The sequence below is a fragment of the Pelophylax lessonae genome (genome assembly GCF_965119305.1).
Source record: "Pelophylax lessonae genome assembly, chromosome: 5".
Lineage (NCBI taxonomy): Eukaryota > Metazoa > Chordata > Amphibia > Anura > Ranidae > Pelophylax > Pelophylax lessonae.
Window position 1 is genome coordinate 381,829,520 of NC_138772.1, and position 16,924 is coordinate 381,846,443.

At 43.4% G+C, this 16,924-nt stretch overlaps 1 protein-coding gene across 1 annotated transcript in view; it reads left to right on the plus strand.

Annotated features, from left to right (window-relative positions):
• Window positions 1-204: 204 nt before the first annotated feature.
• Window positions 205-16,924, plus strand: part of MPPE1 (metallophosphoesterase 1) — a 176,819-nt gene continuing 160,099 nt past the window's right edge. Inside the window, exons 1-2 of the mRNA XM_082257845.1 lie at window positions 205-599; window positions 10,610-10,718. Coding sequence (XP_082113971.1) covers window positions 334-599; window positions 10,610-10,718 — 375 coding nt within the window. The 5' untranslated portion in view covers window positions 205-333. The remainder of the gene's footprint in view (window positions 600-10,609; window positions 10,719-16,924) is intronic.

The following is a 16,924-nucleotide window of genomic DNA, read 5'->3' on the forward strand; positions in this document are numbered from 1 at the left end:
CTTCAGTTGTATTGCTGAGCTGTGATTATTGTCCCTTTTTTTTTTAAATCTGCAAACATTCAGCAGAGCAGTCAAATTCCCATCCATCCACATGCAGTTTCTTTTGTTTTGTTTTATAGCATGGAACATTCATGTTTCATTTGTTAGGTTGAATGTTTTATATAAAATGTGATAAAATAAACATGGTTTATGTAATTTATGCCTAAAGCCATGCATGCTATTTTCTGTTTCTTCTTGCAGACAAGATGCAAGCATTTTGATCCAGCCTTTGGAAAGGCAGAGTCATGCTAATGGATGTTGCACTGATCGCTCAGCTATCTGACCTTTGCACAAATGGCCATATCGAAAAGTCGGTTTGGTACAGGAAAGAGTTCCCTTCTTAACAGAAGCCTCGTCCTGCTGACATTTTTGACGATAATTTTTCTAGTAATTTTTTTCTGTGAGTTTTTGCTTTACTATTTTGTTATAATTCAGTGTGCCTGGCCAGACCTGAAGAATGCTCCTAGTGCACACAACTCAACACCCCTGAAGGCAATGTTTTTATCTGACACTCATCTTCTGGGTGAAATAAGGGGTCATTGGTTTGACAAACTAAGAAGGTAAGTTCTATCAGGGCAAAGGTAGATTGACATTAAATGAGCATGCTGAACAGTTGAATGCCAGTGAAAGCTACTTGCTTGTGGAGGCTGATGTAAATACAATAGATCTGAATTAAATCGCTTACACTTAAGTGTGAGTGTCCAGATATAAAAGATCCCTAATTGATCTAGTTAAGTGGTATTTCAAATACTTTATGTTTTCAAATATAATATTACAGCATTTTTATTAGCTTTCTTGAATCGCCAGTGCATCAAAAATCAGACTGGTAGAAGAAAGGGCATTCGTGAAATTCAGTGAGATCTTTACCCTAGGCTCACATCTCTGCATTCTGTGCGGGCACGGCAGCCCATTCAAATGAATAGGCTGCCGTGCCTGTGTTTCTGCAAAAAAAGGCGCATGTCGCTTGGAAATCACATGGTCTTTTTGTCCATGCGATTTCCCTGTGGTTCCAGCACACGCACTGCGATTTTACATGCGTGGGGGTGCTATTCAGAATGAATGGAGAGCACCATTATTTCTCTTCCTCTTTGTGGATATTCTGTTGTCATGAGAACTCTGCCTGTGATGCAGGAGAGCTTTCTCTTATACACCCATTGCAGTCTTGTCTCTTATAAAAAGCCTGATGTTCAAACATGTTAGTAATAAAGAGTTTCTCATAGCATCTATTAAATGTGATTTGTGATACAGGAATCAAACAGTCATTAAGGATGTTACATAGCATAGGTTTTAGGAAATACACTACCATTGATACTGTAAGTTGTTTTCTAAATTGTTAGGGCAGTGGCTTAAGCCTAGTACACACGCAGCGATTATCGGCCGACCGATCGTCCGTCTTTTGTCCAGAGTGGTGTTTTGTTGGTTGGAATGTGCCTAGACTGCACACGAATTTTCTCGCCCGACAAAATTCTACTTCAGAAGTAATGTCATGTGTTGGTTTGCTTGCTTTCTTTGTGTTCTTTCTTCTCTGAGCATGCCCAGTCTTGCTCATTAGATTTTTCCCTGTCAATCTGTACTGACTACATGAAAATCGGCCGTGTTTTGACGGCGGACAAAAATTTTATAGCCTACACACCAGATTTTTATTCAGCCGAAAAGTCGGAGTCGGTTGTCGGAAGCACCATACTAACAAGCCGGAAATCGGCAGATCGGTCGTCGGGCGAAAATTCCCTGCTGATTTTCGACGCGTGTGTACGAGGCTTTACAGAGAATGATTGCCACACTTTTGTGGACGAATTTGGTTTGAAACCCAGTGAATGAAAGATGGGTATGTATTACTTTTTGATGGTTTCTGTGTTTCTGCACTTGGCTTTTCATAGCTCAAATACTGTTTGCATTTAAAATGTAGAGCTCCGCATCTCCAAAATGGATGGCTTCCAGCACCTCCACTCTCTTTTACCTTGTACAGGGTTGGTAAAATCTTGATAGATGCCAAAAGGTACAACCGATTAACAAGGGAATTCATAAAGAGGGTCTAAGACACTCTTCAGAATTTGAAGAATTAAGTGTTATTTTTATGGTAATAGCTATAAGGTATACTATACTATACTGTATATCATATATTTTAAAGTTGTTCTAAAGCCTGAAGTATTTTTTTTTTTTTTTATCTTAAGTTCTCTTAAGTTTTTTTTTTTTTTTTTTTATTAATTTATACAAAGAGATTGAACAAACAGTAAAATAACAATAGTAATGTTTGGCTCCCAAATGACCATACAAAGAGGCTCTAGCCCGCATCTGGGATACGGGTTTGATGTGCAGAAAATGAAACAGCCAAACAGGGTGAGTCAGAGCTTGCCATTGGCTATCAAAATCATTACAGGGAAGGTCTAACGGGACTTCTACGGGATGCGTGATGTGTGCCAAACAACCCAAATCCTCCACTTATCAATTGTAGATGTCAAGGAGTTTGATGCTGATGCAAATATTTGTTCATAAATGCAGTGTTGGTTTGTGAGGGATATGACCTCTTCTAGTTTAGGAATGTAGCACCCTACAGGTAGGTGCTAGGTAAAGTATAGTGGGCCTTGGCTGCCTAACAGCAGGGCCATGATTTCAGCTGGCTGTCATGTCTCCCAGGTGTGTCTGCTGAGAGGGGAGTCTCCCCACTGGCTCCATGAGAGGATTCTCATTGGACAGTGGAGGAAACCCAATCAGAGACACACTCAGGCCTGTATCTACCCCAGAAGGCAGATTCTGCCGCAGAGGATTCTGGGAGTGGGTATACGTTCTGAAGGAACGCATGACGCAGCGTCTTTGGCGGGAAGCAGAGTCCCAGGAGGGAGAGTACGGCTGTCTCTCCTCCTGTCAGAGGAAGCGGGTGTCCCGGGTGGCGGCCTGGGAATCCAAAGAGTGGGGAGCTGAGCTGCAGAGGGAATCCGGTGTGCCGAGAACCAGCGGAGAGAGAGGGGTCCAGTCCCAGGAAAGCCTACAAAGGTCGTTAGTACTGATTGCCCCTCGGGGTCTGCCTAGTGTCAAAGGGGGCCACTCTGGAGAAGGTTCTAGGGATCCAGGAGTCAGCTAACTGTTAAAGGGGGTCCCTGGTCAGGGGACCCTGAAGTATTAGAGGGGGTACCTGCAGTTTGGGCCCTGAAGAGTCAGTGTACAGTACAAGTTGAGAGTTGCAGCAGCACAAGTAGTGACAAGGAGCTACCTCAGCCAGTGAAGGGTTAGAAGGAGCTGTTCAGTGACTTTTGAGCTACACTAAGTATCAGGAGTCAAGAGTTCTACAGTCCTGGAGCTTCTGAGCTAACAATCCAAGTTAAAGTCGAGGTTCCAGCACTAATTCAGTCAAGCAGCATTCGAAGCATCAGGAAGCGCTGGTTGGCATTCAGCTGGCACCAAGACAGCGTTAGTGAGCATTTTTTGTACAAAGTCCAGTTAAGCCTAGAAGAGCCAGAGGATTATCCCACTCATTCCCTTCTCCCATCCCCTAAATACAGTAAAACAAAACAAACCAAAGATGCTGGAATGGTCATTGTCTCAGTTCTCACACCTGGGTTCACAACTTAAATGTGTTGGAAGTGTTACCGGTACTGATGGCAGACCCACCTCAGGCCCAAGGCCTGGAAATATTGCTACAGGAACTAAAGGTGATTTCCAGTGTCTCATCAGGGTCAGTCTGGCCGCCAAGAGGATGTTAATTGTAACATTTCTTAAAGGAAAGGGAATACTGTCAATATCTAAGTTCAGAAGCGCCAGGCCTGGAGACAACTGCACTGGGGTGGCAAGGACCACAGACAAGAGGTGAAAAATACAGGGCCAAAATCTGGCCAATACTTTCCACAACCACAGAAGGTGAAAGAGTGTTTCCACCTGTCCGCAGTTCCTCCAACAGAGGCTGGAAGCCTGTGGATAAAACCTAGATATATGGTAGGGGGTCAAGTACCATCTGTGTGTGATTTTGTGCATTAACTCCCACATGTTAGCATTCCTGGAACATTTATGAGTCGCTAACATGGCCTGACGCCACTAATCTGGAGAGTGGGTCAATCCAATATCCCTCTCCCATGCCTTGAGTGTGTGTGATTTGTCAAAATTAAGTTTGCTCTCAAGGAGAGGGTAGATTAGAGAGATTCCCCCTTTAACTATCCCTGGGTTTTGGAGATATGATGCAAGACTACTGGGAAGGGAGCAATTCAGGTTCGGCTGTTTTTTTAATAGAGAAGAGACCCGCAGGTAGGTGAAGTACTCTGGATGAGGTAAATTAAACTCTGTTTGGAGAGCACTGAAAGCTTTGAGTTTGGCCGAGGAGTACAGCTGATTTAGTTTAGCTATTCCGCTAACAGACCATTTTTTTCAAATTGATATCTGGAATAAGTGAATTACATACTGAGGTAATGGGTATGATGTTTATTGGGCCAGTATGCGATGAAGAGATGATGGTTTCCCAAGCTTTAAAAGACGCTAACACTGTGGGGGGACAGTGGAGGCGGGACGTGGCGTTTAAGCCTTTGAGCCATCAGGAATGTGGTCAGATTTTTGCCTGACACCGACTCCGCCTCTATTGAGGTCCAGAGGGAGTCCCTAGGGCGCGTAAACCTAATTTTAAGTTGGGTTAGGACCGAAGCGAAATAATAATCTTGTATTACCACTTGGCCTAAGCCTCCCGCCTTCCCGTGTTTAAATGAGCAGCGAGGCTTCTTATTTTGCCATATGAACTTGATGATAGTCTGTAGAGTGCGGAGATGGTACAAAGGTATCATAATGGGGAGGGTTCTAAAGAGGTATAAGAGTTTTGGCAAAGCTAACATCTTGAATGCTGCCAGCCTACCCAACCATGAAAGTTCTGTCTTAGATATATGCAGCAGGGAAGTGTGTAATGTAGTCGGGAAGGGCAAGTAGTTGGTTTTAAACAAGAGATTGGTGTCCCCTGTCACAGTGATACCTAAATAAGTAATCCCCTTATCCCTCCAACCAAAGGGGAGTGCAGCGGCCAGTGATTTCCTAACCACGGGTTTTAAACCTAGGTCTAAGATGTATGATTTTGTGGCATTCATTTTATAATAGGAGATGCCTTGGAACAATAATAGTGCAGCGTAAGCCGCTGTCAAGGACGTCTCAGCCTTGGTTAACATGAGGATTACGTTGTCGGCAAATAAGCTCAAGGTGTGGGTATTGGGGCCTATTTTAAAACCCTGAATATCGGGGTGTGAGCGGATATATTAAGCCAAAGGCGCCATTAGGAGGTTGAAAATGAGAGGGGACAAGGGGCATCCCTGACGAGTAACATTAGAGATGAGGAAGGGTTCTGATAGCATGCCGTCTACATATACACGAGACGAAGGACATGTGTAGAGTGCCATGATGACTGAGAATTTGGTTCCAGAAAAACCAAACCTCCGAAGTACCTCTGCTAGGTATTCCCAGTGCTCCCGATCAAACGCCTTCTCCGCATCCAGTGACAGGAGCAGAGAAGGCGTTCCTGTCCGTCTAGTGTAGTGCAGAACGTTAATCACCTTTCTTGTGGCATCTGGGGACTGTCTCCCCTATGTAAAGCCCGTTTGGTCAGGGTGAACCAGAGTAGGCAGAACGTCTATCAGACGTGATGCCAATAGTTTGGCGTAGATCTTTAAGTCAACATTTAGCAAAGAAATTGGTCTAAAATTCTGGGGCACATCAGGGGTCTTCCCCGGCTTTGGTAATGTGACATTCAAAGCCTCAAGCATTTCTTTTGGGAAAAAGAAAGGGGGGCTGCAGCAGAGTTGAAGACATCTTCAAGATAGTGCACGTGGATATGATAAAAATATTTGTAATACTCTCCACTGTAGCCATCGGGGCCTTGTGCCTTGTTGGTAGGCAGGGATTTTACAATCTTAGAAATTTCAGAAGTTTTGATGGTGGGGTTCAACTCCGCCAGTTAAGTAGGTGTCAATTTAGGGAGCTGAATTTTTTTCCAAAAAATCTTCAATGATGCGCTAAGATGGTTGGGGGGTAGAGTTATCATCTTTTAGATTATATAGGGAGCCATATTGTGAGCTAAAAGCGTTAGCAATCTCCTGGGGGTTGAACACTTTTTTTACTGGAGGATGGGTGGAACACGTGGGGTATTTTTTTTTTTTTGGTCCAAAGGCCACGCAGCCTGCTTGCCAGAAGTTTTCAAGCTTTATTCCCACTAGCATATTGGGACATTTGCATGGGTCTAATGGCGCGTTCATGAAATTCAAGCAGCAGGCCGCGAAGGTCAGACCTGAGGGCAAGTAATTTGGAGCTAAGGGTGGGACTAGGATTGCCTTTGTTTTGGGTCTCTATGGCCCTTATCTTCAAAAGCAAGGCATCTAACTGCTGCTGCCTCCCCCTCTTCACCCCAGAACCCAACATGATGATAAATATATCCCTTATAAAAAACTTATGAGCATTCCACAAAAAACCTATGAGCATTCCACAACATTAACAGGCCCGCCATTGATCCCACGTTGGTTTGGAAAAAGGGATCTCCGATTGTCTTCCGTGATATTTTTGGTTTCTGGTGACTGGAGTAAAGCCTGGTTAGATCTCCAAAGAAATGTTGAATTCGGGGCGAGAGAGTCAGTGATTGTAAGAAATACAGAGGCGTGATTCGACCAGGAGATTTCCTTGATGGAGATGTCTTGGACTTTTTGTAAAAGCCATTTGTCGACTAAGAATAGATCGATCTTTGAGTATCATCCATGTGCAGCAGAAAAGTAGGAGTAGTCCCTCTCCGAAGTGTGCAGACACCGCCAGGCATCAAATGGATCCTGAGAGTGGATGAAAGGTTGCAAGGATGCCATGGGTCGCTTATGATGAGAGGTAGAGTCCATTAGAGGGTCCGGGAGCAGATTGAAGTCCCCACACAGAAGTAGGGTTTTTTTATCCAGTTTTTTCATGAGCTTGTTAAGAAAGCAAAGCTGGTGCCGGTTTGGGGCATAAATGTTGACCAGTGTGTATCTGGTAGCGTTAATATCGCAAACCAATCTGCTGGCAGGGTCCACCTCTTCTGAGAGTAGCTGGAAAGTTACAGTGTCTCTGATTGCTACCATCACTTCTCTCTGCTTTTTGGGTATAGAGGCAGTAAAAGTGTGAGGAAAGTTGGGGTGGCAGCAGGATGGAGGAGAAGATTTATGAAAGTGTGTCTCTTGAGCACAAAGGACATCAGCTCTAAGAAGCATGGCTTCCTTCCAAAGGGACCTCCTCTTAGCGGGGTGGTTAAGACCCCTAGCATTAATAGAGAGGGTGTTAAGTGCCATGGTGCAGGACTTGAGTAGGGCTGGGAGCAATATAAAAGGGACTTGCGTAAAACTTGTGGCTGGACAATGAGGTTTCAGCAATTCTTTGTGACGGCTTGCAGGAAGGCATTCTTGGCGTAAGAACCGCGGCAGTGAATACTAATTCAAGCAGCTTTTTCTCAGACTCAAAGAACAGATTCATAGAAAACAAAAGAAGGTTAAAAGGGTGGATCAAATATCTGAGTGCAGAAATAACCAAATAACCAGGACTGCCTAAATAGTGTAGGGGGGTGGGTGGGGGGAGTCTTTCGGCACAGATCATTAGGCATAAACCGGAGGCCAAGGGAAGAGGAACAAAACTTTGCTAAAGCTCCTCTGGCGTTCATGAGGCAGATGAGGGAGATGACGGTACTTGGTGCCATTCAATAGGCTTTTTCTGAGGAATTGAGATTTGCTTAGTGTGCAGGTGATCAGGGACAATACCCCATTGTTTTAGAAGTTGCAGCCCAGTTTCCATGGAAGTGATTGTGTGATTCTTTTCATCCTTAAACACTAGCAGTTTAGTGGGGTTACCCCACTTATAGGTGATGGAGTGATTCTGCAGAGGCTTTGTGATGGTAGCTAGCTTCTTGCGCAGCTGCATAGTGTATTGAGAGTTGTCAGCAAAGAATTGTAGGCTGCTGTACGGTGCAGGAAGGGCACTACGGTTTCGTGAAATGGACATTAGTTGGTCTTTTACATGAACAAAAATGGATCTGCATTAACACATCCCTAGGTACCTTTTCTGGGATTAACGACGGTTTAGGTACGCGTGAATCCTATCTATAGCCAATTTAACGTTTGGTATATCAGGTAAAAGCATTTTGAACAAATCCGGAGCGTAATGACGCAATTCAGATGCCTGAACAGTTTCCAGGATACCCCTATTTTCAGATTATTGCGTCTGGATCTGTCTTCCAGGTCCGCTAATTTTGCTTTGATCCAAGCGTGATCATCTGATTGGTCATCGTGCGCGTCTATAAGGTCATTAATGGTGTGCGCAAATTCGTCCATTTTTGTTTCTACACGGTCAACGCTAGCCCCAAGAAAATGTATTACTTCTTTAAAATGGGTGGTTAGCTGCATGATATCTGCATAGGTGGAGCTTTTCAGTGACACCAGCATGCCTTTTCATAGTGGTGTCCATAAGCGGCTGGTTGTGGGTGGGGAAAGAAATGATGGATTTAGGGAGTTCTCTTGTGTGATTCCGTGCTATGGGACTTGTGGAAAACTCACCAGGAGAAAAGGCTATATCATCCAGCCGGGGTTTATAACATAACTGACATAACTGGGCTCCCATTCAATGGTGTAGATTGTGCAGCAGAGAGGAGAATGCTCTGGGAGATCCTTGTGAGGGAGAAGCTGCGGAGTAGTGTGCTGCCAAAGGCTGGGTACCACAGCATGGCGATGGAGAGCCGGCACTATCTTGCCTGCTACTCCTGCTTGCCTGTTGAAAGAAAGCAGTCAGCTTTTTCGGGCGGGTTTCATTTTTTCTCCTGCGAGACATGTCGCGCTGGACTCCCGGTGCTCTCCGCTCTGTGTTGCGGCTCGTCCCTCGCCTGTCACTGGGAACCTAGAAGCCCTAGGTCTCTTGCGGAGCACAGGAACTATCCAAGCATTGGCTATGCACGCAGGCTACACCCCTTTTTATTTTATTTTAATGCATTCTATGCATTAAGGTAAAAAACCTTGTGTCACAGAATACCCCCCAGCTCCCCTAGTCCATTTTTCGATCCAGCACTGTGCGTTGGAGCAGTGGCTGTGTCCCTCCTCACTGGAAAGATTGATAGCAGCAGGAGCCATTGGCCTCCGCAGCTGTCAGTGAAATCCTGCGATGAGGGAGCTGCCCTGTCTGTGTCAATACATGCAGACAGGGTAGCTCGGGAGCGAAGAAATCAAATATATGGTGTACATTCTAATCCAGAATGTGGATCACCCAGGTGTACCGCCATCATAGAATAAAATAGACTCTTACCAGAGCATGTGGACCCTTTAATTACAAAAAGTTAAATAGGCTGTATCCTCTAATGTAATCTCTGATGGGAACCTTTCTCTCCTCCTCATTTTTCAATGGTTACTACAGTCTCCCAAAAAAACGCATAGGATACTCCGTCATAAAACATAAAAAAACAAAACCAGGGGGGACCCACATAGTGTAAAACTGGTATACAAATTTATTAAAATAAATGAAGATAGCCACCCACAAAAAATAATATAAACAAGTGCTTAAAAATAGATAATATTGGTCCCTGGTTTGAATCCACTGATGTCCTTATTCAGGCGTACGCGGTGACATCATGAGTGCAAGCTCTTCCCAGGGATGTCTCCACGCACTCCTGAATCAGGACATTGACAAATTCAAACCCTGGGTCGATATTTATTTTCAAGCGCTTGTTTATATTATTTATCCTGTGAGTGGCTATCTTACCTACAGTTAAGTATAACATGTTTGTTATTGTATTAAAAAAAAACAAAAAAACTTGAAGCTTTAATATCACTTTGAAGGAACATTTAGTTGTGAAAGGTTGAATAACCAAGACCTTTTAGTTAATGTCAAAATTGGGTGTTAGCAGTCAGATTTCTTTGATGTACGAACACTTTGAGACCAGAAAAAAAGCAACAAATCTTCAGTAAACCCAGAGAGAACTTGCAGACTGCACTCCTTAAAGTGGATGTAAATCTGATTCATGAAATTGGACCTAGGCACATATATCTGCAGTGTTTTCTTATCTCTGTCCAAATTACTAAGTCCTGAAGCTTTCTCTTGCTCCGTTCTTCTTTTATCAGCATGATCACTTCTGGCAAGTTATCCATCAACTGGGATAAAACCTGGCTGAAATTTGTGTCTTGGGTGGGTGCTATAAATTAGCAGATAGCTGGTCTATTCACAGCACATTCCTTCCTTCCTCTGCCTACGGTATGTGGAGTGGGGGTGTGTTGCATTTCCTCCAATCAGCTGTCACACGGTGTATATCCACACAGCACTCCCTGCGCTGAACAGGAAGAGAAATACTCAAACACGATGTGCACTTTCTAAAGCATATATAAAGCTTGAAGGCAGCAGATATACATGTAAGACTTATGTAGGGCGATTTGTTTCATCTCTGCGTGTCATCTGAGGCTGTTCACCTCACTGGGTAGGGTATATGTATATTGTATAGTTGAAAGCTACTGTAATAAAATGTACTTGTACTTTTGCTAAATTTTCTTTATTATTTTTTGTATTCTGAGAAAATATACTAGTCTACTATGTAAGCTTAATTTAATATATGTCTTATTCGTTGATTTAGGGAGTGGCAAATGGAAAGAGCCTATCAAAGTGCACTTTGGCTAATGCAGCCTGATATAGTTTTCATCCTTGGGGATCTATTCGATGAGGGCAAATGGAGTAACTCTAAGGTGAGCCTTTTATTTGTAAGGTTAAAGTTGAAATTCAGGCAAATCTTTAAAAAATACACTATTTAGTGCAGATGTGTATTCTCCTAAATAGAATATCTTATTCGTACAGTACATACCACAGGCAACCTTTTCAATCACCATGGGTAATAGGCTTGTATCTTCAGGTGATTGGACACTAGCAAGCTTTTGAAAACACGTGCCTCTCCTATAACCCAACTCCACTCTGAGTCCTCAGTTTTGTGATAGTGTCTGTAGGTGGACCTCCTTCCTTTTTTTTATTTTCTTGCCAGGGAAACAAGTACTTCAATCCTTTATTTTTTTCTTTTATTATTTTTCTAAAGACTCTCTTTTATTAAACTCACTGCCTACAGAAGCAGTGTATCCATGTCCGTGAAACCTCCGCACAACTTTGGTAACCATACCCACATGCCACAATGTGGGGAAAGCTTGAAATGTTGCTTGGATCCTGCGTGAGGAGCTCATCTGGCACTTTGTGCATAGTGTTGAGTTATCCACAAGTGCTATACAGGTCGAGGGCTGTGGTCCTTTAAAAATGGAACCTAGTCCTTGCAAACCCCTTTGGGAGTATGCCCACTGTGATGGGTGAAGCCTGGATTCTTTACACAGTCCAGTGTTATGAGCAGGTAAGACAAGGCCACTCTGTATTTTTGACAGTTACTGCATAGAACAGGGCTATGTTTAGAATGTATTCCTTTTATGGAGTAAACTCTTCAAAATTGGCTATAAAATTCACCCACTCAGAGTTCAGTCTAAGGTGGATGACTGGGTGTTACATTACACCACTTGTCGCATACCAACACAGTTTCTGTCTAGGGCCCTGTTTAAGATACTCTGGCGCTTCCTCCCGCCCATTCGTAAGGTTTCCGTGCAGAGTGGTGTCGGACGAGCTTACATTATTTCCCACACTTGTCAGTACACCACAGGGGAATACCTTCACTAGTAGCTATGCCAGAGAGAGCATGGGAAAGAGATACCACTCTAAACAGCAGTCACACATTTGCTATGCCAGAGGCCCGCTCAACACTAATTCTCAGTGAACCAATCTTGACACCGGCTACAGCATTTGATTTAAGTTCTATTTCAGCCATGCAGCAAGTGGCCTATTTGACAAAAACAGAACACTCTGCATCTATGTTACAATTTCAGTCAGACCCTGATATGCTGGTGCTAAATGACTCTAAATCAGAGCTGAATGAAGAGGACGTAGAGCCAGTGTAAGAGGAAGCTGTAGAAGATTTCTCCTTCCTACACTGTCCTTTTATTGAAGAAGGAGCTACCCTCAATATGCTTGCTAATGTATAAAAGCATGTGGCCCCTGTACGCAAAAGTCTAGGCACTCTACAGGTAGACCTGCCTCCCTCTTGCAATGCCCCTTTAGGCAGAAAGAGGTCTACTAAGCCTTGCAAAACATTCCCTGTTCACAAGCAGATCTATGACAGTTGGGGGAAACCCCTGAAAAGGATTTTTAAGCCGACACATGATCTATTCATATGACTGACCCTTCAATCTCTGTCCTAATCATACAGCTCACTGTACCCTTTGAAGATGTTCCGTCTTTTACAGAATCTGTGGACAGAAAATTTGAGATGCTATTAAAAGCTGTCTTTACCCTGGCAAACCCAGCCCTGGAACCAAGTCTGACTACTATTTCAGTATGTCAAACTGCAGCTAACTGTACCTAGACAACGAACAACCGACACGACCCTGTCTTTCAAGATCTGCAGATACAGACCAGTTAGTTTCTTCCATCTGCTGTTCGTTTTTGTTTAGATACCCTGGAACATGTCACGAAACAAAAATCCAGAAATGGCTCCTATTTATGTTCATTTGCTCTGACCTAAAGTAAAACTATAGGCAAAACTTTTTTCTTTTTCTTTTTTGTTATTCTTTATTTAACAATTATCAAAAATACAGACATGGATGTAGGCAGTTTGGTAAATTGGGTCAGCTAGATGACATCTGCATGACAGAAGCTCAGACAAGTAGTAACAACACAAACGTTAATTTCGCCCAAAATAGATTGCTACACTAAAAAAAAGCAACTTTTTTTTTTTAATCATATTGCATAGAGTCTGTGTCCCATTGGGGAGATTTCACTTCACTTCCTGCCCCATAACCAAAATAGAAAGTGAGAGGAAATCCCTGCAAATTAAGGAAATCCCCTGGGGCTCCCAGGTCACCAGAACTTGTGTCCCCATTGAAAGATTCCCACTCTATTACGTTTTTGGGTACTAAACAGGACAGATGGAGAGGGTGAATTTCCCTAATGGGGGCACAGATAGGAATACCAAAACTAATAGGCGTTCTAATCCATTTCTGCTCTGTCCAAAACGAAAAAAAAAGTTTTGCCTTTTAGTTAGTTATACTTTAAGATTTGAACAGCTGAATCTGCTTGTAAGAGACATCTCATGTGTTCCAAAGAGACATACCACCTCTTGTCCCATAAATTTTTTTTACTTCCAATACCAGTATGGGTTTATGTAATTCTACTGAAACTGGTACATAGTTTTAAAAACTTCCTCACCAAGGACGTTTTTCAAAACTCCTGCCACTCTCTCATAACTCTCAGGTTGGGCTGTCTAGGTAAGACTCCTTTTGAAAGAAACATTTCTTTTGGACTTGGCAGAAAATGTCCAAAGGGCAATTCAGCTGCCTTATGCCTTTGGCTAGGTTGTAGGCTTCATGTACTGTGGACCAGGATGGGAGAAAGACCTAGGCACAATCTCCAATTAATTTTACCTCTCATAGGCTGACCTAGGTGTTGATCTTGCACAGGGTATATAAAACCCCCAAATACACACACACACACACACACACACACACACACACACACACACACACACTGGTGTGAGAGACTACCCCTGTTGTGATAGGGGTGGTCGCACACCTGGATCCCTCCTCCATCTCTTGAGGTGATGTCCCAAGTTGAAAAGCTATTGGGCTGAGGTTGTAGGTACTTTAAATTGTTTCCCGGGACTAACTTTTTAGCGACCCTCCTCACATGCCTTTTAAGCTATGTTGATTCCTCCTCTGTGGATCATAGAATGGTTACTATCTCTAGAGCTTCATTTATAACTCGTAGATTGATTGCTCTCAAATGAACGTCACCTTGCCCACCAACTCTTTCTAATTGGATAATGGATCTCAATAAATCTCCTACAAAAAAAAAAACTTATTTGTGAAACTCTATTCACAAATGTAATGCTATATGGTCTCCGTGGATGGAATACGTATAACCTGCCTTCTCTTAGTTACCCATAAGTCTAGTGATAGGAGTATTTGTTGTGATCTTTTTGCATCTGCATGGCTGACCATGATATAACTATTGCTCTCTCTTCTAAGGCTCATGCTTTTTGAACATTTGTTGTTTTGGGGCCATCGTTTTATTTTGTTTTTAGTCTCCTGGTGGTTTCTTTGTTGTTAAACTGCAAAAACTCTGATTAAATCTCCCTATCCTTGACAAGTTAGGGAACCAAGTCCCACATTTCTTTCAATGGTTTTTATTGAAAAGTTTTCAGAGTACAAATGTAAGTAACAAAAACATCAAACAGTGGTATAACAAACCCAATATTCGGGCACAGTAGCCTTAAAAACATTGAAAATAAATACACCAAAGACCTTTTACAGCTTGTCACAGGAGAGATCACAATGTGTTTTGATATCAAAAGCCTGCATTCAGTTGGCTACTTCGGGGCGGCAGCCGGTATTTGGCTATAATTCTTGGTGCGGATGCTAAGGCCAGTTGCCGCCAATAGGCTATATAGCCTGCTGCGAGAGTTCCATGGTATAAATGAGACAAGTTCGTGTGCAGCAGCATGCAACCACTTAGAATACCTCATGAAGACATTCATCAAGAAGGAAAGTATAAGAGAGAGAGAGAAAGGGAACTCATAGAGGATGTAAGAAGTAGAAGTAAGAGAAAGAAGTGGACCCAACCCGCGCCCCTCACCCCACCCCAGACCCGCTCGGACTCCTCATGTCCTTTCAGTAAGATAGCTGAGCCATGGTTCCCATACTTTATCAAACTTGTGCATTTTATCGTCCAATTGGGCCGACAGCCGTTAGTTCACCATAATCCAGGATAATTTGTGCCTAAGTTGCTCAAATGGCAAGACAGGAGACCTCCACAACCTAGCAATCGTAATTTTCGCTGCTGTAAAAATGAATGTTATGAGTCGTCTCTGTGCTTTCGTTGCCGTGTCCACCTTCCGGCCCAGTAAGGCCTGTTGTGGGGACTTGGTTAGGTTAACTTGCGTAAGGGAGTATATAAAATGATACACTCTAATCCAAAAGCGTCTCACCTTGGGGCATTGCCACCATGGAATATAGTACCTTCCTGACCAGTCACGAAAACATCGGGGAGACACCCCAGGCACAAAGGTTGCAATCCTTGTCGGTACCATATACCAACGTAGTAATACCGTATAGTTGGCCTCAATAATAGAGGTATTGATTAGCGATCTGGAGGCCTCCTGAGCCATATTGCGCCAGTCCGCTAACTCAATGGTTTCCTGAATATCAGCTTCCCAACGTTCCATATAAGGAAGTTTCAGAGGCGAATCTGACAGCACGCCATAAATAATGGAGATATAGCCCTGCAACTTGTCATACCTGCGGCACAGATATTCCATAGGAGTCATAGTGGTCATGTCCGAAAGGCGAGACAGGGTGCACAGATAATGTTCAATTTGAGTGAACCGAAAGTATTCAGATGTAGGCAAAGCATGTTTGTCAATCAACTGCTGTCTCTTAAGGATACCCCTATGATCACAAAAATCAGCTATGCGGATAAGTCCCTTATTCGTCCACCACTGAAAAGATCTGCGGGAGAGACCCGGGGGGAACCCGCTGTTGGTGAGGACAGGGGCCAAGGGGGTATGCAGAGACTTAAAGCCATATGATTTAGACAATCAATCCTAAATGGCCAGGGAGTGGGACAAAGCCGGACAAAGAATGGGAGGGCGATCTTTAGGCGGCAACCACAGAATGTGAGAGAGTACCTTATCAGGGACAGAGCTAGTTTCCAACCTCATCCAGGCCGTGGGGGAATGATGAGTATGGAACTTCACCAACTGGGCCAATTGTGCTGCGTAGTAGTATTTCATCAAGTCCGGTACCCCCCGGCCACCTCAGTTTTTAGGAGTATACAGCGTCCGTTTGTTCACCCTGGGTCTCTTATTCCCCCAGATGAAAGACCTAACCTGACCGTGGAACTTTACCACATCAGACCGTTTTAATGCAATAGGTAGGGTGCGAAACAGATACAGCACTCTCGGAAGGACATTCATCTTGACTAAGTGTAGTCTACCAAACTATGAGGGGGATGTAGCAACCACCTGTTCATTTCGGCCCTCAGACGGGCAAATAAAGGGGGATAGTTTTTTGTGTATAGTGTGAGCAGGGAGGGAATCAAGTTAATGCCCAAATAGGACAAAGTGTCAGAGTGCCAAACGAATTTATGAGTTTTGTAATGTGGCTACTGTCTGGACCTCAAGTGAAATATTCATGGCTTGCGATTTTGCTTGATTAGCCTGCAATCCCGATATGCGTGAGAAGTTATCTAGCAACGCAAATAGGTTAGGTAAGGTTGTGATTGGTGAGGAGATTATAGCCAAAATATCATCCGCAAAAAGGACACACTTGTGTTCTAGGCCCCCACAAACCACCCCCTGGATGTCAGGTGATGCGCGAATTTTGATCGCCAGAAAGTTCCACTTTTAAGAGCTGCTGAAACCCAGATCCAAATGAACAGTCACATCTAGGAACATTTATTATTTGTGGGGGGACTTAGCTCGGTGGCGAGTATGGATGACCCCTTGGGGGGTTATTTACACAGGGAGATAGCCGAGAAGTGGTTGCAAACAACAGTGTAAAGTTTTATTCTTGCAATTTTCTTCACACAAGTGCAAGCCTCAAAAACATCAAAATAAAATAAAACACAAAATAAATCCTTGCCACTGTGGGCGGCTACCTTCTCATACACAGGAACCTATCTAATGAAGTCTGTCCCCAACCTACTGTTGGGCAGACTTGGCTGATCATACAGCAGACTCTCAATAGTCCATGTTTTATCTTCAACAACAAATGTCCATTGAACATGTCCCTTTTCCTCTTCACATTGAACATATCTCTTTGCTTGTCTCTTCACATAGCAAAAAGTTCATTTATTTCTTCCACATAGAAAT